Consider the following 25,693-nt stretch of genomic DNA (forward strand, 5'->3'; position numbering starts at 1 on the left):
CAACTCAAAATTGATATGAAAAAACTAAACTTCGTTCATGATAAGTACATAATATTAAAAATTTTACTTTATTTGATTTCATAGTTTTTAAAATAATAAACTTCTAAAACTTGTGTTGTTGAAAATTGGAACCTTTCTTTTCTTTTTCTGTTTCTTGATGACTAAAATTAAAGTTTGTTTAGTATTTTGTTACAATATAGGAAACATTTAACTTAATGTTACGTTTTTTAGAGGTGGGAAATTTTGCTAGTCGGCTGGCGAAAGATAACAAAAAAAAATTGCGGGCCGAGCAATTGAAGAAAGTTATAATATAAGATATTAAGAAGTAAAATTACAAAAAAATTAGTCGTTTTACAAACACTAATGCGTTTTATAGATAATATTAAGACTACTATTTAGAGTGATCATTACAAAATACACAATTCTTCTTTTGTGCAAGATAAGCTATGCGTTACCCACCCTAGCATAAGATTAGAATGTTTAAAAACGAATATTAAAAGTAATAAGATTATTTTAGTTCTACTGAAGTTATAATTGTTGTATTTAAGTTTTCATCTTTTAGAATAAAATGTACTTAAGATTTATAGTGACTAAAATAGAAAAATTAAACTTTGTTAATCTTTTTAAGACGGAACATTTATTGTTGTTCCCAAAGATTACGTATATCGAATTCTTTTAACTAAAGTTATTTAAAAAAGTTGTTTAAAGTACAAAACTAATAAAGTAGAAAGTGGTAGCTTTCTGAATGTTTTAAAAACAGATAAAGAGGTAAGTTAAACTAATAATTTAATTTTTTCGTGTGTAGCAGCTAGAAGATGTTAAGTAAATGCTAAATATAAAGCTTTTATAATTAAACAATAAGATTACTTAGCTCGTTTAATAAGTTAAACTTTTTTTATCGTTTTATAAGAAAAACTATAAAAAACGTATTTTTTACTGTTTTTTCTTGTAATACAATAGAATTTAAGTAAATAACGTTTTCAACTCTTTAGCTGGATATGTACTTGCATAAATTAAAAAAAAACTTGGTTTTAGTAGACTGAATGAAAAAAAGAACAGCCTACATGAATAATATGCTAGTAATTTATTTTTTAGTAACTATTTTATATGATTGCTTGAGATAAGAACAATAAAGTTATGCATTATTAAGCATATTATTATTGATAGTTTTAAAATGTTTTGCTACAAATTTTTTTTCAATTTTAAGGTTATTTTTTTATCGACTTTTATCATGATAATATATGTTTTGAATACACATTGTTTCAAATGACACTAATGTTTTTGTAGAGCCGAGAGAAAAATGTTGTGTCGATACGTTAGCAAAATTAGTAACAATTTGTATTTTAATAAAAAAATTTACTTTTATTTTACAACCTTTTTTATAGCTCTAATAGCCATAAAACCTCAACGTTTTTGATTTAAAGTATGAAACAATTTTTTAATATTCGAAATATGTTAAAAGTTACATATTAGAAATGATTACATATGAATTTTAGACTGCATAAGCCTATGTCTAGTTCAGCTTGATTCTAGTCCACTGTGTTTTTATACAGTCTATTTTCTATTTTTCAATAACTGGGTACAATTAAACATCATGATAAATAAATAATATCAATGAACTTAATACTAAACTAGGGTTGGGTAACGTATGGCACATGGGTCTGATCTGGCCCGCCAACAGAAATGCCTAACTCGAGACGTATTTTTTAGCTTTTTAACAAGTTGTACAAAACTAAACAAAATTAAGTTTTCTTTTTAGGAGTGCTTTAAACAGATTTTGATTACAATTAATGCTTATAAAATGGTTATTTGATTACAAGGTTGCTTTTAGAGAGTTTTGTTAAAGTTTGTAATACAACTTTTTAAATCTACACTGACCGTTAATAAGATTATTGTTACCGCTAGCCCTCAAAATATTTTTTTTTGTAAGTTTGGTTTGTCAACTAGAAAAGTTGACCCCTTCCTGTTCTTAACAGTATTAGTTTTAAAAGTATGAAATATATTTTTAAAGACTTTATACAGAATAGAGAAAATAACACAGTGTATATTGTGTAGTAAAGTAAAAATACAGTTATAACCTACTAAGGATATGATTTTGAACAATTTTTTAAATTAAGCACTTCTTACTTAAGCTTGGAATCTTGTGAAATACTTCGGCAGCAACTCAATGAGATATTTTTCTGATAAAAAGCTTCGGCTTGGTCTAAATCATTTATAAACTGAATTCCGTTTGTTTCGGGAAACATTAAAACAGAAAACCCAGCTAATATTGACAAACTTCCAAACAGTGTCTGAAAATTATAAGGAATTGTATTTTACGACAACGTATAATTTAAACGGTGAATAAAAAATAAGACTTAAATAAAAACAACTAACATTAGGTATTTGCTGTTGTACAAACGTATATAAAATTTTGTGCCACTTTTTGCATATATTAAAAATGTTGAACAACTAAAGTATTTGTCAACAACTAAAATATACATAGTTCAATAGTTCAAATTGTAGTGTATTTAATAAATCTTAACATTTAATAAGAATTAGTTTAAACTGCAGTAATAAAGATGATTGAACATCATTTTTTTGTCATTGATATTTAATTAAGGATTAGACACCTTTAAAAATAGTAAAAAAAAAATCAAGGTAGTAAGTAGAAAGTTTGTAATTATAAAACTAAATAATATTAAGTTTTGAATGATAAAAAATACTTGTGTGAACCATGGAATGCTTTCTTGTGCTTGTAATATAAAAGGCGATATCATTGAACCAACTCTTGCTGTCATTGAACCCATACTTATTGCTGTTGTTCTGTTAAAAATGAAGAATAAAAGTCATTGAAATAGTAAATTTTATGTATAAATATAAGTACTGCATTAGGTCAAATAAATAAATATAAATAAAAGGAAGGCTTTGTTATGCACAAAACAAAGTTTGGGCTGCTTTTACAATTATTTTCAAGAAAATTATATTTTTACACTACCAACTGTTTTAAATAAATAGAAAGTTAATAAATGTTCTATTCCAATAATACATTAAAAACTTTGTTTTTAAAGAAAAAACTGAATTTTTATGTTTATGTTATTTTATGTTAAACCTTGCATTTGAAGGAAAAACTTCAGACGTGATTGAATAAACCAGTGCAAACGCAGCTGTTGCAAAAAGCTTCCCAGTTATTGCAAAAACTGTGGTAGTAGTCTGTATGGCTGAAATTTAACTTTATGTACATACTTTCTGTAATTTATAAATTACTTTGAATAAAATTGAAAACTGCTTTAGTTGTTGATAGCTTGTTAATTTAATCACACTATTTATAGAACATTATATATGATAGAAATGATTTTTTTATGCAGTAGGCTATCTAACAATTTTTTTTAAACCACCAAATTATTTTAATCATAGTTGTAAGTAGCTACCCACACCTTTTGATTTTTTTGATGTTATATAACAAAACAATAAAATCGAGAATCGCAAAAAATATTTATAAAAAATTCCAAACATAAGCTAAAAAACTATTCCAGCTTACCACTGTTGTCATTACTTCCGTAAAGTGCAGTTAACATTGAACCGATACAAAAACTTCCCGCACTTATAAATGAAAAACAAAGGACTGGTCTCCTTCCAAACCTTCCACTAAAATAAGGAAGTGCATATCCAACAATTTCCACCATCGCATTTAAGCTATTGTTTAAATAGAAATCTCCTATAATAGTATAACAGAATTTTTCTAAACTTAAAATATTTAATGCTGCTTTTAGTTTAAAAGATTTGTTTAACAAAACTATACATTTACTATTTTCTATCTAATTATCCTTCAATCACTAATTGAGTAACCTCAAATATTGAGTAAAATTAAAAAATTAAATATAGACTGTTAAAGTTCTAACACAGTTTGATTTAAGTTTAGTATCAAATTTTCAGAGTAAATATAATCTTAACATAAAAATTTTATAATTAAGAATTTTTTTTTTGTTTATACCAGAAAATTACCCAATAAAACATTTAAAAATTAAATCTAAAGGGTTTTTTCACATCAGTAAATTAATTTAAAACTTTACCATTTTTTGAAAGTCGGTCAATAACTAATTTGAAAAACCATTTTTTTGTAAAAGATACAAACAAGTATTAAAACAATAATTTTTGTTTTTATTTCTATAATCAAAAAACATTTAAAAATACCTGAAAGACTCCCAGCATTAAGAGCAAGCCCGTAAAAAACCATACTTGATGTAAACCATATGAACATACAATTAAAAGATATAAGTCTCATTAGAGGTCTTTTAAATAAATCCCATATACCTATCTTTCTTTCTTTTGTCTTCTGTTCATCAGCTTGCTGAATTTTACTTAAGATCACAACACTATTGATAAAAACGATCATTTTTTAAACTCTTTTGTTTATATTTTTAAAAACGTATAAGCTGATTTTATGCAGTTTGGCACTTGTTATTTTTAGACATAGAGATTAATTATAATTTTGATACTTTGTTGCCTTTATGAATGTATTCAAAGCAGATGCTTATAGCACGAATCCGAAGAAAGAACTCGCCAGATTACATAAGTTTTGCAAAGTACATATTTTAATTAACAAAACTTTTAAAAAGTCTGAAAGTATGGTTCTTTGAGCAAAACAACAAGTATGGTTCTTTGATCCCCTCACTCGTTGTCTTTAGGTGTTCTTACTTTATGTAATTTAAAATATTTTTTTTAAACTGAATATAAACCATCTGTAATTGTTATGTTATTGTTTTTAACTTAAATGTTTTATTTTGAAGAATTTTTATCTTTATTAGAACAAAATAAAATTGTAAAATAACCTTTTCTTTCCAACTACTAACAAACTCTTTCCAAACATTTTCATCAAGTTCATTTCCTTTACTTAATGAATAATTAGAAATAATGTGCTTAGCCTCATCATACTGTTGTTTTGACAGTAGCCATCTATATTTAAATTAATTGTACTTTAAATTTAAGTATAGTAATAAAGTAGTATGCAATACTTTAAAAAGGTACATTTCACTTTAAAAAAAATCAAAAAATAATAAATCTAGTTGTATGTTTCTTAACATGTTTTTTTTTTTTGCTAAAAAACCCTAAAAAGCAAGAAAAAAAACTTTATAAATAAACCTTTAAATATTATTTCAAATACAAACTAAATTAATTCTTTTAAAAAACTAAAAATAAACAGTTTAATATGAAATAATATATATAAACATTCATATACAAAATATAACTCAAGCTTACATTGGACTTTCAGGTAAGAATAACAAGATAATAAAGAAAGGAATAGCAGGTAAAGCAATTACAAAGTGAATTTTTCTCCACTCTTTCAAAGCATAGCATATCCATGGATAAATTGTGTGAGCTATTCCGGCAAGCACGTTTATGTATATGGCTGCTTCTGTTCTCCAGTTTGAATCAGATATCTCACTTACTATAAATACACAGTTTTAAATTTTTTAACTTTTCTTCTAAAGCCAAAAGTAATAAATAATAAAAAAGTATGTTACCGTAGGTAAAACAAGCAATGTATGAAGCTATTGTAAATGCAGCACAAATTGTTCGCATGGTAACGTAAGATGGAAAGTTTGGCATAAAAGATACTAATATACATGACACAAACATTCCTACAAACACAATTGTAAGCGCTCGTTTTCTTCCATACCTGAGTAATGCGTAAAGCCATAGTTTAATATGAATATATTGTCTACAATTACAATTATTTTTTATATAGTTAGAATTTTTGCTTGTGTTTTATAGATGTTTGAGTACATGTAAAATTCTTGCTTAAAAATTTTTTTAAGTAAATGTTTTTTTTGTGTACTTTATTTTAATTTAAAAGTGTAAAAAATCTAACTCATTACTTAAAAAAAAAATCTTAAATAAAATGCTGAAAGTTTAAAAAAAATTGTATATCTATTTTCAATACATTGTTTTATTGTTTTTATCACCAGTCAGAAAGGGGTCCAACAAAAAATGAGCCGATGAAAAAGCCTAGAAAAAAAAGAGTTGTAGATAGTGAATCTAGGGTTTGTCGGTCGCATACTAAGTTCCACTGTAAAAATTTAAGTACATAATTTATAATATAACACTAAGTAAATTTGACTGAAAATTAATCTATTATAGAATTTACCTCAGAAACAGGTGTTGTGATAAACACATCTTTATCGTAACAATATCCATTGTCACAATTTATACTTGAATTTATTTCTCCTTGAATATTTATACATTCCACACTTATAAGTATTTCACAATACGTTAAATTATACTCTTTTCTATTGCATTGATCATACTCCTACAAAAAATCTTAATTTACCCATCGAATCAAAAATTTTTTACGCTGTGTAGACTATCAGTTATCAAAAACGGACAATCTTTAAATTTCAAATTAAAAAGATGCCTTAATAATTTTTTTGTTGATACAAACACATTTAAGACCAATTTATTAAATGATTCTTTAGCGGTGTAAAAAACATTTTTAAAGTGAAAATAGAAAAACATTATCGTCAATATTAACTCGTAACTAATTAATTTCATTTTAATGGCACTAAAGAGATTAAAATAATTATCCAAAACAATAGTTTTATACTTCATAGCTTGACTGTATTGAAATATTAAATATATATACGTAAATATTAAAAGTAATACTGACAACATTTTTATAGTTTTTGTTTGAGTCAAATAAAAACAAAATAAATTACAAAAATTGTATTACTTATCTAAACTTACCCCATTTTTTTCATCATAAGGAATCATCAATTCTTTTATTTCATTTTCAGTCAGGTTGAAAGAAACATCAACAGGTGGTACTGCACATCTATGTTTAAATTAAAATATATTAAAAAAAAACAATAACTCTAAAACTTTAAACAGCTTTAGATAAATTATGATATCAAGTAAAATTAAAAATATAAATGTCACGGTAAAACAGCTAATAAAAACATTATTCACTCAGAAAGAAGTGATATTGATTATGGAAATAAAGCAATTATATGCTTGCAAAATGAAAATTACATTATTTTGTGTCTATAGACGGATATTTTATATATAGGGATAAGTTAGTTGCTTTAGATAAATTAAAATTTATTTATATTTTTTAAATAAATAAAGTTGGTAAAAAAACTTGTATAACTTTATTTTGTCCTATACTTTAAAAAAAAATTCAAAAATACGTGCCGTTAGAAATTTAAAGTAAGTTATAAATACAATATTCTTTAGGCTTTGTAGCTAATATTTAAGTAAACCGTTACATAATTTATTTATCTTTGTTTTAGTCATCCTTTAAACAACAAAAAAATTGTACTGCTATATAGTCATATTACAGCATATCAGATCTACTAAAATATATTATAATGAGAGTTTCATTGATGTTTAAATAACAAATAAATTTATAAAAATTATGTATAAAAGTTATATGCAGTTACACCATTTTTTGTTCAAACTGTTATTGTAAAATTAAGTAAAATTTAAAACATTTAATGTTCTTGCACTGTTTTTATTTTAGATATTTGTTTGTATTAACAGATGTATAATTTACAAAATAGAAAAAGCTGGGTGTTATTTAAAACTTACCTATGTGTAGGAGCACCGCTCATGTATATAGCTGATTGCGTTAGAAAACTTTCAGGCAAACATGTTAAACCTGCAAGGAAGATGACCCATACTTGGTATTTACTTATTCCTCCAATACTGTCCTCAAGATCCTTAATTCCTTTCATTTTTGTTTCTTTAAAAAAATTACCAAAGTTCTTTTTTAATTATACTGAAAATGTTTAGATTTTTTAAAGATTTTAGCCGTATAAGCAACTAGTGCCAACTTAAAGTAATTCTTGGAAAATATTAAAACTCTAGCAACATCTTAAATACAAGGTTTTCTTTAAGGTAGAATTAGGTAAGAATAATTGATACTACAATTATTCAATAAATACTAGATAAGATGAAAATGATAAATTAGTTGTACACTTAAAATTACTTAATACATGTTGCTATAAAAATTTAAAGCATATGGATATATATATTAGTTTAAAACTAAAAAATAAATAAAATATACTGATCTGTTTACTGATCTGTTGATCACTAGAATAGGGGTGGGCAACGTACGACCCACGGGCCGGATCCGGCCCGCAGAGTGAAAATGACCGGCCCCCGACCGTTTTCTAAACTTTAATGGGATCTGGCCTGCAAATGAAAATGACCGACCCGCGACCAAAGTGATAGGCCCGCGAAGGATCAATATTACAAAATGTTTATAAATTTTTTTATAATGCTTTTACAAAACAAAACTGTAAGAATTTGACTTTAAGAACATACTAAAAATGACTTTTTAAATTAATGCGTACTTATAAACACACCATTTTTTCCTAATATTTTCTGTTGTTCCAACTTAGTTGAAATATCTTTTTGCCAGTATACCCCAAGTAAAGTGTTTCTTTAAGTACGATATTTTTCAATTTCAATGTCAATTCTATTTTTAGATATTATATAAACATCTGACACGTCTCAATCTACATCTTAAGTTGTCAGACTTAAAAAAGTTTGGTGAATTTGAAAGATTCAAAAAAGTGATCAACTGTATCCATAAAATTAGAATCCGACCGGATCCAAAACTTTTTTAAATTAATATCCGACCGGATCTGGATCTCGACTTAAAATTAGTATCCAGTCGGATTCGGATCTAAATAGTCATATTTCGGCTGGATCCGGTAGATCACTAATTTGAAATGCTCCGGCCCGCAAAAGACTTAATTTTTCCGCACCCGGCCCCTTGATTGAAAAACGTTTCCCAGCCCTAATCTAGAACATAATAATAAGTAACAGACAATTAACAAAGTTGGGCTCGGATGGTAATTTATCATTAATTATTTTTAAAAGTTTACGTTATCCGATTCTGGAACTTCATTAATTTAAACATATAAAGTCATTAACAGACCTTAAAACTTTAAACTTAAGATTTTTTTTCTTTTATCAGAAATAATAAAATAAACTCCGTTCACGAAAAATAGAACCAACCAAATAAAACATCAAAAACAAAATATTATCTATTCTTAGGTTGGAAAATAATTGTAAGTAACGAGCTACATTTACTAGAAAACTTAAATTTTGCGGGTAGGTTTGGCTAAAAAAGTTTTTGCAGACTACCTTATAAAAAAAATTCTACTAAAAATTAAAATAAAACCGTTAAATAACAAAATGTAGTTTATTATATTAAATAAGCACAACTATTTACTAAGAATCAAATAAAAGGCAAATTAGTAAATACGTGTCAAAAAATACTTGATTTTAATAGTTATACCAAAAATATATTTCGGTCCCAATCTGGCTCGGGGACCGTACTTTGCTAAACCTGATATACATTGTATTGACGACAGCTAGTATATATAAGTAATCCAATGAATTATTTAAATGACTAAAGTTTAAAAAAATTACATTAACAATAAACTCAAAAGATTAAAACAAAGCCTTAAACAAATGTTTCAAGCTATTTTTAGATTATTAGGTTTAGGAACTAATTAAAAATTAAGTACTGTAAGAAATACAGGTTAGTTGAGATCTGTTTTGTTAACTCTTATCTATTTTAGTCAAAATTTCATGATAGAGAAAAAAGTCTGATATTTTGCTACACTTCAATTATTATTTTGCAAACAAGTTTATTGCTATAAAATAGCTATGTTTGTATGAGAACGTTGTTTGTCTGGTTTAAAAGATAATAGTTTACACAGCAAATATTTTGATTTTGTAAACAATATTTTGTTATTTTATGCGAAGTGTAGCAAAAATTTTACAAAACATAAAAAATTCTAAACAATATTTAAATATTTATCTAAATGTCAACACTAGACTAAATTACTTCAATTTTACTTTTTTTAAATTTTATATAACTGTACTGTTACACACATTTTTTTAATAATTTTCTCTAAATAGTAAATTAAAGTATGTAAGTACTTTGCTTGAATTAGGTTTAAGTAGTTTTATGCTCCAAGCACTGCCTAATTGAAATCAAAGGAGTTATTTGCAAGTAAATATTAGTATTAGTAATGCATTTTTAATTACATTACTGTAGTAATAATTAATTTTACTTGATTCTAGTAGGTATTACTAATACTTTTAGTGATTGTAAAGTGGTCATTATTGTACATAATAAATGTTACATGAAACTTGGCTCTATATAGTTATAAGTTTAGCAAATTCTTAGCTGATAATTGTTTATTTACTGCCACTATGTTTTTGTCTTTCTATGTTAAATAAGTTTTTTGATTAGCTATAGATATAAAAAATATTCTTGATTTAAGTTTATTGACGATGCATTTAAAAAAATATGATAAAAGAACTATACTTTTTTCATGATAAACTGAATATCATAAACAGTTTTATTAAATCTGTTTTCACAACTTTTAATAAAAAAAAACTTTGATTAAAGTCGGAACCTTTTATTTCTTTTCCAGTTTTTCATTCAAGTTAGAATTTATTTAATACTTTGTCACACTAAAGGAAACAAATAACTTTCATGTTACATTTAGTAGGGATGAGAAGCTTTTCTAGTCGACAGGAGAGATAAAAACAGAAAAATTTTTTCGCGCGCCGCGTAATTTTGAAAATTATGCTATCAAAATCAATATGAAATATAAACAATTAAAATTGTAAAGCAATAGTTATGTATTAAACACTAATGCACACTATAAATGAGATTAAGACCACAATTTAAAGTACTTTTGAAAATAGCACTTTTTAGAGACTGTACGTTGCTATCGTATTTAATAGCAAAATATTAATATGCTTAAAGTTTGTTTTAGCTCTAATGATAATTTCTACCACGGGCGAGCCTAGAATTTTTTCAGTGGGGTATGTTGTTATTGTTGTTTGTTTATAAATATATTTTTTTTTTTCAAAACTTTATCTAAAAGGATTTTTTTTCTTCAACTGTTACAGACATGACTAACTTACTTTATAAAAATCTAGTTTTTTAGTTATAAAAAAATATCAAAAAATTATTATATTTGTAATGAATTTTTGGATAGAGGTGTGCAAATCAAATATTCTATTTACAACCAGGTTTCGGTGACAAAAAAAAATTGCGACCTCTTTAAGTAAAATAAAATAGTAAAATAGCAATGAATTTTTCTAAAAAAACTCACTTATTAAAAATTATAAGATACTACCATAGATGGTGTCCTTTAAAATTTATCTTATAAATTTGTGCTTTCACTTTATTTACATTTAAATATTTTTCAAATAAAACTATTTATTGTTAAGAATTTAAAAAAGAAAATTATTAATGTTACTTGAAAAAAAGTTAAAACTATACAATATCATTAAACTATCTTTGAATGATAATTAAATGTGTAGTCTGATAGTGTAGGGATCCTAATGATGGTTTTAAATACCCCTGAATTTAATGTTTTTATATCCAAACCTAATGATTGACACATACACAAAAAATATAAATTTAACAGATATTAAGCTAAATGTTGAAATTTCACTATATTTATGTCTTGGTCATTGGTCAAGTTGTTTAAATGACGTTGTCAGTTTTCAGTGAGCTATAGGAAAAGCTTGAATAGCTTTTGTATATGCGTCGACCTTGCACATTCAACCTAACTTTAAACTGCTGTGCTTATTTAAAGTAATAAGATTTGCTCCACAAAAATTAATTTCATGCAAACAACCGAGTTTAATTATACTTTAGTGATTGATATTGAACATTTTTGAAGTAAAATAGAGCTTACTAGTTCATAAACAATGCATAACCATCAAACACTGGATAACATATTCTAATGGAAACTTTTAAAATAATGATTCCTTATGACATCACTATTAAGTTTTATTTTAAAATTTCTTTCAGCTGACTTAGAAATTGCACAAACTAAAGGTAAAAACTTTATAATTTTTTCTATGTAATAAAGTCAACATTCATTATTTAAAACTTTAACAAGTAAGCAAAGCCAAACCTGTAAACAACGTTTTTAGTAAATAATCTAAATTTCTATTTGAATTTCAGTAACTTATTACAGATCTTTTGTAAATAAATATTGAATTAGTTAAGTAATTTATTAGTAAAACTAAAGTATAGAAAAAGATCTTTTTTTTTTTACCTGAAACAAAGTTAAAAAAAAAACTAATATGTACTAAATTAACATCTAAATATATCTAAGTTTTATTTGTTGTTTTTTCTTATCCTTTTTTCAGTGTTCGCACAGGAAACCAGCCAAAACACGCCCCTTATTTGGGGAACGGGTCTAAATCGCAAAAGTTTACTAAATTGCACGAGGAGCCTAAAATGCACGAGAACAAAGTTTCACGAGCGCACAAATTTGCACGAGGGAATAAAATTACATGATGACAATTTTTCACCAAGGTTCAATTTTGCACGGGTTACAATTTTGCACGAGAGTAAAAATAAACAGAAAAAAAAAATTGATAAATTTATAAAAAAACTAAAAGAAACGAAAAGTTACTGACCGAGAGTAAGGGTTAGGGTAACAGTGCTAGTAAAAAAAAAAATAAAAAATAAGAACTATTATTAAAGTAAAAATAAAATAAAAAATAAAAATAATTAAAAAAAAGCTACCGACCGAGGGTAAAAGTTAGGGGCAACAGTGAAGGTAAAAAAAAATAATAATAATAAATTCAACCCATGCAAAAATGTCTCCGTGCAAAATTGTCTGCTCGTGAAAAAGTGTCTTCGTGCAAAAGTGTCTTCGTGCAAAAGTATTTTCGTGCAATTTTATGCACTCGTGCAATTTTGTCCCCTCGTGCAAATTTGACAGCTACCCCCTTATTTGTATACATACTTCAGAAACTGGTGTTGCGATAAACACATCCTTATCGTAACAATATCCATTGTCACAAATAAATTTGAATTTATTTTTCCTTGAATTTGAATAAATTCCATATTATAAAGTTTTTCACAGTACGTTAGGTTATACGCTTTTCTATTGCATTGATCATACTCCTTTTAAAGATTGTTTGTTTACAAAACAAATCAACAATAATTTATTACGCTATGTAGATTTTCAGTTATTTATAAAAGCCTTAAGGTTTAAATTGAAAATATGCTGTAATAACTTTAAATTAAACTAAAACAAGTGCATTGAAAATCCATTTATTAAATTAATTTTTAGCGGTGTGAGGAAAATTTCTAAAGTAATAAAAGAAAAAATTTTTTTGAATATTAATTTGCTTCTTTTTAAACTACACTAAAAAATCCAAATAAACAAACTGAAAAGTAGTTTTATACTTCATGGCTTGATTGTGTTGTATTATAAAACATTTATACGTAAATAATAAAGTATATTAAGTACACTTTTTTAGTTTTAGTCAAAATATGAGAAAAACTCTATTAATGTACCAAAAGTACTTTATTTTTTTTCATTATGGTAAATCAATTATTCTTTTTTTTTTTATTTTCAGTCGAATTGAAGAAAGCTTCAACTAGTGTTACTGCACATCTTGTGTTAAAAATCAATTTACATAGTTTTATACTTATTATAAAAAAAAGTAAATAACAATAAAAGTTCATAAAAACTTGAAAATTAAAAAATCAACGATGTAGAAGTAATCAAAAATTGTATAAACAAACAATCATACAAGTATGTTTCGAAGTAAATTTAATTCAATTTGTTTTTTTTAAGCCATTTACTTTTTAATAATCAGTTTTAAATTTAACCTGTTGTTTTTTATAAAAAATTCAAAAAGTTTATTAAAGATAAGTCAAGATTATTTTTTTTTATTCTTTAGATCATTAATTCATTCGACAAACCAAGAAGTGGGCGGATACTAAACAGGAAGCGCGTACTCAAGAAATCCTAGTCTAGTTTTTTACAAAGTGACTAATTTTAATATGTTAAAATTCACTTATATTATGAAGAGATATAAAATTATCTAGATCAAAACGTAAACACTCATTATAACTTTTTTTTATTGAACTTATACAAACACTTTAAGTTATTTAATCATTTAAGTAATTATTTTAAATAAATTTTGTTATCTATTTTGTATCTCCTATATATACTTTTGTTTAGACTCATTATAAAACGAGGAAATTAAAAAAATAGTTTCATTTTACTTTTTTTACAAACTAAGTTTGTTTAAATTAAATTATAAAAGTACAAATTTTCGCTTTGAATACATCGTTATATGGGATAACTGTGAATACTCGGAAGGTGACTGAACTTAGACAAAAAATATTAATAAGGTTAAAAAGTATTTAAATTATTTTTATTGTAAATTTTTTTTTAACCAACATTATTAATTACGTGATAACTATAGTAAATATATTAATTTAATCTATGTTTTGTTGTTCCTTTAAAGTTTCAGTTCAATTTTTTTAGATATTTAGTGCAATTGATCACTTGTTTTTTAAATAACTATATAAAAGTTTGTTAATGTAGAAATTAAAATAACAAAAAATATATTTTCAAAAGTTTTCTGGATGTTTATTTGTAACAAATTAGTTGTATAATTAAAAAAAAAGTGAATAAGACAGTTACAAAATATAATTGGGAAGGAACTTTATTGTAGTTTAAGATATATGATACAATTTGCAACTTAATATGACTCTATTTTCATTCTAATAAATTAAGAAATTTGAAGCTTTTAGAAACTTAACTTCGATTATTTTTCATAAGTTTCTCAAATAACTGTGTTTTTAAAAGTTGTGGCAGAAAACAAATTTTTGGTAACAGTAAAAAAATATATTTTAAATAGATATATTTTTTTTTACTGTATTGCACTCATTTTTATTGAATTTAGTATATTAATAAGTCTTGTTTAATGGGTTGCAATATTTTTTTTGGTTAATTAAAACTTAACTATTATTTTAAAATTTGACTAGGAGATATAATGTAAGCAGATTGTGGAAAATTAAGAAAATATTAATTAGATTCGCTTGATAATTTTTTTATTTATGTTTTAACTATATACTCTTTTTAATACAACTCTATGTTTTAGTAAGTAAACAAAAGTAGTTTCACATTTTTTTAAATTAATAATTTATCGTAAAATCTAGAACATTTTAGTTAAGACTATTACACTAACATTTATAAACGTTAGACGGTTGCTATAACAATATTTTATTTTTTTTACTTGATATATCAATGAAAAGTAGAAAATTCTGTATTTATAGTTTAGTTGAAAGTTTTATTAAATCTATTTGTTCAAGTACTTTTTGAATTTTATAATTTTAAAGTGTGAAGAAATCAGTCATAAAAACTGATAAAAAAAGTATGTTTGAAATAAGTTAGTTTAGTAAATGATTTTGCATTAAAATATAATTTACAGCTATTAAAGGATTGTGTATAACTTTTTTAAAATTAAAAAAAAGATATTTCTGCAATAAATTACTAAATGTTAACTTAATCCCACTGAATAGTTGTTGTCGTTTTATAAAAAAGTAATTTTTTGATAATTTTAAAATTAAAAACACTATAATTTTAAGTTTTATCAACGAAGTAAAAAATACAGCAAAAAAATAATAAGATGAAACTGTTTATTAAAAGAATTTACAGAATATAAGCTAGTTTATATAGTGTTGTTTCATAAATCTTTAAAACAGTAAAATTCTAAAACTTGTGTTGTTGAAAACCGAAACCTTTATTTTCTTTTCCAGCTTCTTCTTCACTAAAATTTAATTTTATTTTGATGTTATTTCACTTAAGTTGCAGCACTTTTTATTTATATTATATTTATTATTTTAAAGCATAAAGCCAATATTTGTATTTAGGTTTTGTTTAAATATATATTTTACTTAGTAGATAATTTTTGAAATTTATTATCAGCAGTACGCTTTAAAGTTATAAAAATCTTAGCTTTCAAAACGTTCAAAGCTCATAAAATATTGACTATTTTAGATAAGTAATGGGAAAATTATTTACAACAACTCTTCGTTTATCACCACTGACAATTGAAATTTTTATATGGTAGATTTCTTTATTAATCTACGGCTTTAACATTAAAAAAGCTACGTAGAGCTGAAGAGTGTTATAAATTAGAAAAAATATCAAATATCTTAAACATAAAAACTAAAGATTGTTGTTCTTTCTTATAAATCAAATCAAAACTAAAACAAACTATGACTTTTAGAAATAACAAGGAGCTAATTGCAAACTATTGAAACTTTATAGCTCTCTGCAACACTTAGGTATAATACATCTCATGCTCCGTCGTATACTTACTTAACTTTTAGAATGAAATGAAAATAACATTAGTGTACTATTTCGTTAACATATACTTAAATTTGAAAATAAGAGACGAGTTAGGACCCGTACATGTGAACATACAATTTTTTTTTATAGAACTGCATTAAAATGACATCTTACTGTCACACCTTGAGTTTACTTTGTCTTAACATAGTTTTAACCCATTTAAAACATATGTTAAAAAAGTCATTGAAAAATTATCTTTACAAACATGTAAAAATGAGTGATTTAAAATACTACTTAAAAATAAAACGTTGTAGTTTTTGTAGTTCAGTTTAAAAAAAAACATGCGGTTAGTAATAGAAATAAAAAGCTGTTAGCAATTAAAAAATATTCTAAGGCTTTTTCTTACTTTATAAGTAAAGTACAATTAGAAGTATTCGTAACTTTTAAGTCAGTATTTTTATATTAATAAAATTAGTAAAACTATTTGACATAGAGTTTTTAGTTTCTTAGTTGTATAACTTAATTGTTCAGTTAATAAGTGTTATTTAACCAAAATTTTAATTTTGTATCTCACAACATTTTGTAAACAACTAGTAGTAAGTAAAAATATTTGTTTTAATATCAAATGTTCACTTTAACTTCAAGTAAAGTAATTTGTTAGATTGTTATAACTCTAAACTTTCAATTTTTTAACTTGCTTCTAATTCTTGTACAGAATAAAACCAAATAAAATCATCAAATTAGCAAACACTTAACAAACTTTATCTATTAAATTAAAAACGGCTATGATATTTTATTTGCTTCTAAATTTTATTTAAGTTGCTAATTTTATATTGTATAAGAAAACAAAAAGCTTTTGAGAATTGTAAAGAATAGCTCCTTTTTTATATAATGTTTTTATTAATGTTAATATGTAGTCTTCACTTAGAACATTACTTTAAAGTTTTATTAAGCACTTCTTACATAAGTTTGGAATCTTGTGAAGTTTTTTGGCGACAAATAAGTGAGATATTTTTCTGATAAAACGCTTCTGCTTGGTCTAGATCATTAATAAACTGAATTCCGTTTGTTTCAGGAAACATCAAAACAGAAAACCCAGCTAATATTGACAAACTTCCAAACAGTGTCTGTAAATTATAAGACAATATACTTATACTAAACATATGGTCTTTTCTATGTCTAAACTTAAAATCTTTAGAAATATTTAGCTAATTAAGATATAAGATCTTAAAGTAAAGAAACAAAAGATTCTGTTTATGGTTAATAGAAATTAATACTTTGAAGTAAAAAATTGTAAGAAATACTTGTGTGAACCATGGAATGCTTTTTTGTGCTTGTAATATAAAGGGAGATAGCATAGAACCAACTCTTGCTGTCATTGAACCCATACTTATTGCTGTTGTTCTGTTAAAATTTATAAAAAATGATAATTTAAATAGTAAATTTGGTGTATAAATAAAGCTACACCTTGAATAAACTCCCTGATAATAAAAGAAGATAAAAATAAAAAAGTTTACGTTTTGTATAAAGCCAAGATAAAATTGGTAATTCAATAAATTTCCAAAAAGTATGTTTCTATCTACTGGTTTAAAGTAATGATACATTAATAAAATGTTCTTTTGCTGAAAAATATGAAAATTTCTTTATGATACAAAACGGCTCAGGTTTTATGTTTGTGTTGGAAACCTTGCATTTGAAGGAAAAACTTCAGATGTAATTGAGTAGGTCATGGTGAATGAAGCTGTTGCAAAAAGCTTTCCAGTTATTGCCAAGACTGTGGAAGCAGTCTGTATAGCTGTAAGATTAAATTTATTAACTTGCGTTCTTAACAAAATGTTTTTATTTGATGCATTTATAATAAATAGTTATTATAGTTGTAACATACAAGTTAAACTTGTTGTCTTAATATTTAAAACCATGACAAAGTTAAATGGTATTACAAAAACACATAAGAACATATTATCAGTAAAAACTAAACAAAAACCATTTGAAGAATTTAGTAGTTCTTATACAGCGAACATAAACTTTGGAAAGTGACTTATTCTACTGCGAGCTCAAATATATTGAGTATGATAAATTTGATTACAGAATAGTAGTTAACTTGAAATAAATCGTAGTTTTGTGTATAGCACACTTATTATTTATTAAAAAACTTGTTCAATAAACATAAGAAAATTATGATACACCATATATCATTAAAGAGTCATAAAACTGACCAGAAATTGTTTTTTTATAAACTTAATATTTTAAATACTAAATAGTTTTATTTGATGGTGAAATACTTAAATATTCAATAATATTGTTTTGCTCATATAATTTCTAACACAAGAAAAAAACTTGAATCGAAGTCGACGTCGTTAAAAAAAAATGTTTAAAAAACTTTTTTTACTAGTTACTAATATTTACTTTTTTGTAAAGTATTAAAAAAAAATTACACAATATTTTTTCGAATAAAATTAATAACATATTTAAGATACTTAAGTATAGAAAGTATTATAACTTAGTATATTAAACTAATAGACATGAGCAACCTTTATAGTATGTTATTTTTATTAATAAAAGTTAACTTTGTTTATTATTATCATCCTAACCGTTTTAAGTAACCGTTTCCTGTGCCTAACAACTTTTTTAAAACAATCAAAGTAGTTTAGCTGCAACTGTTTGACTTAAACTTTTAATTATTTCTAGAGGCTGACTATATTGTGAAAACAATACCACCAAGGTCTGCGTAAAACAGGGTATCCAAAAGTGGGCGATATGGCTTAAATACTTCGCGCTTATAGTACAATACTTCTGTTACTTAAAAGAGGTGATAGCTCGTCTTTATTGATAGTCATGGGTAGTAATTTGTCATACCAACCTGCTTCTCTCTTTCCTGCTAGTCTTCTCGAGCCATTGAAACCAGGCGTAGGAAACTCCTTAACTAAACTTGGAATTAGATTAACTGAATTCTCCTGACTTTTTAGATCACTTAAATAACTAATTATTAATCTGACTAACTAAGTAAATTAAGCAAAATAACTACAAAGCAACTTGTTATTAGCAACAAACTATTAGCAGAAATATATACAACGGTACAAATAAAATAATATTACACTGTAACTAATTATGTATTGTATATGTAAATAAGTATGTATTGTAAATATTTATACAATAAAACGATATATCTATAAAAAAAAGTCAAAACGTTTGCTGACTAAGAAAACATAAAATGACAATTACATTATGAAACTTAAGGGTAAACTAAGGTATATACATATTCAAAGCACAAATATTAAGCTAAACTGAGTCAGAATAATAGCCTTTATTACTTTTTTCAAAGTGGTTTCTTAGCTAAGTTGTTATTTAACTGTAGCACCAACAGACTGAAACATAAAAAGAAATAAACACAACCTTTTCAGGGGAAATTTTGGCTATCAGGAGGTTGTTACAATTTTTTTTTGTAACATATTCCCGCCACACATACTCGTCACACATTTGCGGTGAGAGTTGTTATCGTTTTTTGTAAGTCTTATGTATTTGAGTTGTTTGCTAAATTTTTTGTTTTATTTTTGTGTTGTAAACTCATCTAAATTAATTTTTGTCCTTGACAAGACGTTAAAAGGTATCTAAGTGGTGTGCGACTTGATAACTAAAAGCTTTTTTGGTGCACCAGGTCTTATGATCAAACATTTTGAGCGCTTTTTTGCCGTTCAAAATAAAATAAACTCTTCTAAACATTTTATTTACTATTTCAAACTAAATACTCAAATGTTATTTATACATACAAAATGTAATAAGACTCATAGTTATTTTAAATATAAGTCAAAAATTTAGGAGAAATCTTATGAGTTAAACGCTCAAAGCTTCTAGCCTAATGCTAGGCCAAGCCCTTTTAATTGAAATTAGCACCCCAATCTAGGCTGCGTCTATTAAAAGATGACAACTTGTAAGTTGGCGAAAAATAAATTGGTAAATAATTATCTAGTAAAGACGGGTATTTAAAAAAAAATTAACGAAATGGATTATGAAATAAGTTTAGGAAACGTTGGTGTAGAATAGTTGTGTAGAAATCCTAATGTAAAGTATTTAAAAAAAATTCCAGCTCACCATCGCTGTCTTGACTTCCGTAGAGTGCAGTTAACATTGAACTAATGCAAAAACTTCCAGCACTTATAAATGAAAAACAAAGAACTGGTCTCCTTCCTAGTTTTCCACTAAAATAAGGAATTAGGTTACCAATTATTTCCACCACCGCATTTAAGCTATTGTTTAAATAGAAGTCTCCTGTTCAAGTATAACATAAAAACTTTGAGGCTGTTGTATAAGATAGAAGTCAGCTTACTTTTGTTTGTAAAACGTAAATATTTAAAGAATACGTTTACAATTTTCAACTTAATTATTTAATAATTTCGAAACTAGTTACCCTAAAAACTTAAAGTAAAGATATATAAAGCTCTAAAAGTAGTTGAATTTTAGCTTTATATCATAATTTCAGAGTTAACTTTCAATAAAAACTTAAACTTTTATTTCCATATAGAAAAAAAAAAGTTTTATAAAATAGAATCAGTAATAAAAAAAAATTAAATATTTTTTTTTCATGTTGATAAAAAACAAGTTTCTCTGTCATAAAGCATAAAGTCTTACAATACATTTTTTTTTCTAAATGTACAAAGAAGAACTTAATAGATAATGTTTTTTTTTACTTGTTTAATAAAAGAAATAACAAGTAAATACCTGACAGACTCCCAGCATTAAGAGCAAGCCCGTAAAAAACCATACTTGATGTAAACCATATGAACATACAATTAAAAGATATAAGTCTCATTAGAGGTCTTTTAAATAAATCCCATATACCTATCTTTCTTTCTTTTTTCTTCTCCTTGTCAGCTTGCTGTATTTCATTTATTTTGATTTTGTATAAGATCAGAATACATATAAAAAGCGATAACTCTTAAAATAACTATCCCTTGCAGCAGTATATATTTAATGTTTACACTTTTATACAAAAACTAAAGCAGGATTTAAAAGTAGTTAAATAATATCACGATTTTTATTATAACCATACCTTTTCCATAGTATGAATTAACGAACTTTAATAGTAGTGATTTATATATATATATGTTTTCTATTATTTTGACAATGTTTAAGCTGAAAGTTTTGTTTTTATAAGATCGGCACGTTTTATTCGCTAGTATAGAGTTTGATAAAAGTTTCAGTAGTATTCTACACTTTTTTATTTATTTTTAGCTTGGTGTTTTACAGCACAGAAGTGAAAAAGGACTTGCTAGATCATTTAAAGTTTGTACATTATTTACTTTAGAGAAAAAATTGTCTAACTAGCGTAAAATTATTACTCTTTGAGCAGCATTGGTTACAAAACTAGCCAACTTTACACGTTGTCTTGCATAAAAATTGGTCTTTGTTTATACATTTGTAAAAATATTCTTAAATGAAATCAAACCAGCCATGCTAAGTATATATTTTAAACTAAACTGTTATGTTTTAATGTCATAAAAAATATTTTAAAACAACTTTTTCTTTAGAAGTAATAACAAACTCTTCCCATAAATTTTCATCAAGTTTTTTGCCTTTACTTAACGAATAGTTGGAAAAAATTTGTTTAGATTCATCATAGTTTTGTTTTGAAAGTAACCATCTACATACAAATTAGTTATTTTATACTATTAAGTTAGTAGATCATATTTTAAAAAGTGTATTACATCACATTTAAAAAAATTTTCATTTTAGGTGGTTTTTTTTTTGAAACTGATTTGACTGAAAATTTTTAAATTAATAAGCATCAAAATAACAAATAATAATATATTTAATAAGATTTCTGAAACTTATTTCAGGTATAAATTTCGTAATTTTTTAACAACACCTAAAAGTTGATAATTACATATCAAATACAATTAAGGCTCACATTGGACTTTCAGGTAAGAACAACAAGATAATAAAGAAAGGAATAGCAGGTAAAGCAATTACAAAGTGAATTTTTCTCCACTCTTTTAAGGCATAGCATATCCATGGATAAATTGTGTGAGCTATTGCACCAACTACAGTAATGTACATCGCTACCTCTGTTCTCCAATTTGAGTGGGATATCTCCATTGCTATGAAAATACAGATTTAAAATTGTTTAATTGTAAGAGATAAGCTACTGAAATATTTTACCGTAGGTATAACAAGCAATGTATGAAGCTATTGTAAATGAAGCACAAATTGTTCGCATGGTAATGTAAGATGGAAAGTTTGGCATGAAAGATACTAATATGCACGACACAAACACTCCCACAAACATTATAATTAGCGCTCGTTTTCTTCCATACCTGAATAATGCGCACAAATTTGATAATTTCTATATACATTTTTTTAGAATGAAACTATTATCAAAATCAGGGTTTCCCAAACTCATTTTCAAAATCTCCCCCTTCGCAGAAATTTATAAACTAATCACAGCTTTACCATACTACTTAAACATTCATTAAGTTTTTTGCAGTCTTACTAATTCTTACTTTTTTCCCTAAAAAAAGATTTTTTTTATTTTACCTAAGGATCAAATTTTTATCTAGAATTATTAAAATAACAAGCTAAAAACTAAAAACTCTATGAATTCCCAAAATTTCAAAACTCCCACCTTTCGCCCTTAAGTTATCACCTACGATATCCCCCTTTGAGGAAACCCTGATCTATTAGTCAAAAACTTTTTTGTACAATATTTTGATATAAAAATGTCTTTTAAATATCTGTTCAAACATTAATAATAAGTAAAATAGTACTTTTTAAAATTTAGTTTTCATTAAAATATGTACTTTACCATTTACTAATTATATAATAAATGCTTATTACAAAAAATCAAGTTTAGTTGAAAATCTTAGTTTTGTTAAATATATTGTTTTATTGCTGTTATAACCAGTCGGAAAGAGGTCCAACAAAAAATGAGCCAATGAAGAACCCTAGAAAAAAAAGCGTTGTAGATAATGAATCTAGGGTTTGTCGGTCGCATACTAAGTTCCACTGTAAAAATAAAACTAATATAATACCACTGTAATATAACATTAAGTAAACTTGACTGATAATTAATTTATTATAAAATTTACCTCAGAAACAGGTGTTGTGATAAATACATCTTTATCGTAACGATATCCCTTGTCACAATTTATATTTGAAATTATTTCTCCTTGAATATTTATACATTCCACACTTTGAAGTATTTCACAATACGTTAAATTATACGCTTTTCTATTGCATTGATCATACTCCTGTTTTAAGTAAATATATTCTTAATTTATCCAGCTAATTAAAAAAATGATAAGACACTTTATACGTTTTTAGTTAGTAAAAACATTCTTAAAAATTCAGGTTAAAAACCAGTTTAAATTAAGAATAGTTTAAAAAACTACAGTGAACTTTTTTTTAATGATTTTTTAGCGGCGTAGGTTACGTTGTTAGACTATAACTAAACAAAATATTTTTGTTATATCAATTTACTCAAAGCTAAATTACTTTATTTTAAACAGCAGTGTCAAACTTCATGGCTTGATTATGCTGTATTATAAAACAAAAAAAAACTCAAAAAAATTTAGTACTAAGTATATTATTTAGTTATCATTTTATTTAAATTCTCACAAAAATTGGTACCATTTTTTAAATAATTACCGCATTGTTTTCATCATAGGGAATCATTAGTTCTTTTATTTCATTTTCAGTCAAGTTGAAAGAAACATCAACAGGTGGTACTGCACATCTATGTTGAAAAATTATTTAGGTTAGTTTTATTTTTAAAATGTATTATTAACTCTAAAACTTCATAGAGCTTAATGGCTTAAAAACCAACGGTTTTAAGTATGGGCGGGCAACGTTTTTAATCGATGGGCCGAATCCAGGAAAAATTTAGTACTTGGCGGGTCGGAGCATTTCGAACTAGTGATCTACCTGATACATTATCCGAATCCAGTTGGACAATGCCTTTTGAGATCCGAATCCGGTGGGATCCTAATTTGAAAACGTTATTTTAATCCAACCGGATACTAATTTTATTGATCCGACCAATCATTATTTCGAAATCATTTAAATCACCAAAATTTCCTAACTATGATATTTTAAGTGTTTGTTAAATATTCAAAATTCTATAATTATTACAACCATGGGCTGAACTAATACAAATTTTATGATAAACTATCAAAATTCACCCACGTTCAAAATACACCCGACCAAAATCCACCCGCGTACAAAATCCACTCTTTTTTTTTTTTGTTATTAATTTATTTTAATATGTAACGTTAAAAGGCGTTAAATCCTAGAGATCCTGATACGCTAAGCTTATCGGAATATATACCACAGATGTTTTTGTATTAAAACTTTATTCCGACTAACGGCGTTTCACTGCTCTTAAATACATTTAAAAACAGATCTACGGAGTCTCAAAAGAGCTTTTTTGAGACTCAGTAGATCTGTTCTTAATTTATTTGAGAGCAGTGAAACGCCGTTAGTCGGAATAGAGTTTTAACACAAAAATATCTATGGTTAATTTATTTTATATATATATTTTTTTTTTTTACTATTACTGTTACCCACACAACCTTTACCCTCGATCGGTAAGCGGTTCTTGAATATGACTGGATGGATTTTGAACGCGGGTGGATTTTGAACGTGTCCCAATTTTATAAAGACAATAATTTATACTAAAAATTGCTTGAGCGTAACAGTTTAAGCTAATACATACAGTTTTTTTAATAAGTATTTAGAATCATCTACTTTTGGCAGCTCTGGGTTAGAGTATTACATTAATAGTATTAATTTTACTACAACAAACTTTGTAATACTGATCTTGGTGGGCTAAATTCCGTTGAATTTAAAAAACCTCAGGGGGCTGTACGTTGCCCACCCCTAGTTTAAAGGTTAATAAAAAACATAAGTCAAACAACAAAACAGCTAATAAATCTGTTATGCAATTGTAAACTAATAAGTTAGTATAAAAATGAAGAAATTGTATAGTTTGCAAAACAAATATTATACTATGATAGATATACAAACAAAAGTTTTAAAAATATAAACTAACCGATGTATAGGAACACCGCTCATATAAATGGCTGATTGTGTAAGAAAATTTTCAGGCAAACTTGTTAAGCCTGCAAGGAAGATGACCCATATTTGGTATTTACTTATTCCTCCAATACTTTCTTCGATATCCTCAATACCTTTCATTTTTGATGATATAAGTAGTTAAATGAACTTTATTGTTAAGCAAACATACTAAACGATCAAAGTTTAAGAAAATTTAGTAACATATGTAAATAAGTACCGATTTAGTTTATCTCTTCAAAAGTATTTAAATTTTTAGCAACATTAAATACAACTTGCATTTAAGGCACTTTCTCAAGTTTTTAAATCATGTTGACGGTAGTACTGGCTTGTTTATTTAAGTTCGGGATCTTTGTCTTACTAATATTTCAGTTAAATCAGTCAAAAATGGATGAATGATAAAACTTACTTAGTACACGCCACTATAAAACTTTCAAGAAACCAATAATATGTTTGTATAAAACTAAGTAAAACAATTTAAAAAACGAGGCTGC

General features: G+C 25.6%; 2 protein-coding genes across 2 annotated transcripts; both read right to left on the reverse strand.

The window, feature by feature from the left end:
• Positions 1-2,123: 2,123 nt before the first annotated feature.
• LOC145828631 (solute carrier family 22 member 4-like) lies at positions 2,124-7,712 on the reverse strand. The gene is made up of 12 exons (XM_082936386.1): positions 7,567-7,712; positions 6,710-6,811; positions 6,128-6,230; positions 5,946-6,049; positions 5,607-5,659; positions 5,239-5,428; positions 4,812-4,935; positions 4,174-4,330; positions 3,521-3,697; positions 3,092-3,200; positions 2,706-2,805; positions 2,124-2,291 (listed from the first exon to the last, which is right to left on the reverse strand). Exons 1-12 carry the CDS (start codon positions 7,710-7,712, stop codon positions 2,124-2,126), a joined length of 1,533 nt encoding a protein of 510 aa, XP_082792512.1.
• Positions 7,713-17,092: 9,380 nt separating this feature from the next.
• On the reverse strand, positions 17,093-25,322 carry LOC145828632 (solute carrier family 22 member 7-like). Its single transcript, XM_082936387.1, has 11 exons — positions 25,177-25,322; positions 23,775-23,862; positions 23,216-23,377; positions 23,029-23,132; positions 22,403-22,444; positions 22,186-22,228; positions 20,850-21,006; positions 20,223-20,399; positions 17,820-17,928; positions 17,438-17,537; positions 17,093-17,260 (listed from the first exon to the last, which is right to left on the reverse strand). Exons 1-11 carry the CDS (start codon positions 25,320-25,322, stop codon positions 17,093-17,095), a joined length of 1,296 nt encoding a protein of 431 aa, XP_082792513.1.
• Positions 25,323-25,693: the final 371 nt, after the last annotated feature.

This window comes from Thalia democratica, chromosome 2 (genome assembly GCF_965202585.1).
Source record: "Thalia democratica chromosome 2, ktThaDemo2.hap1.1, whole genome shotgun sequence".
In the NCBI taxonomy this organism is placed as follows: Eukaryota; Metazoa; Chordata; class Thaliacea; order Salpida; family Salpidae; genus Thalia; species Thalia democratica.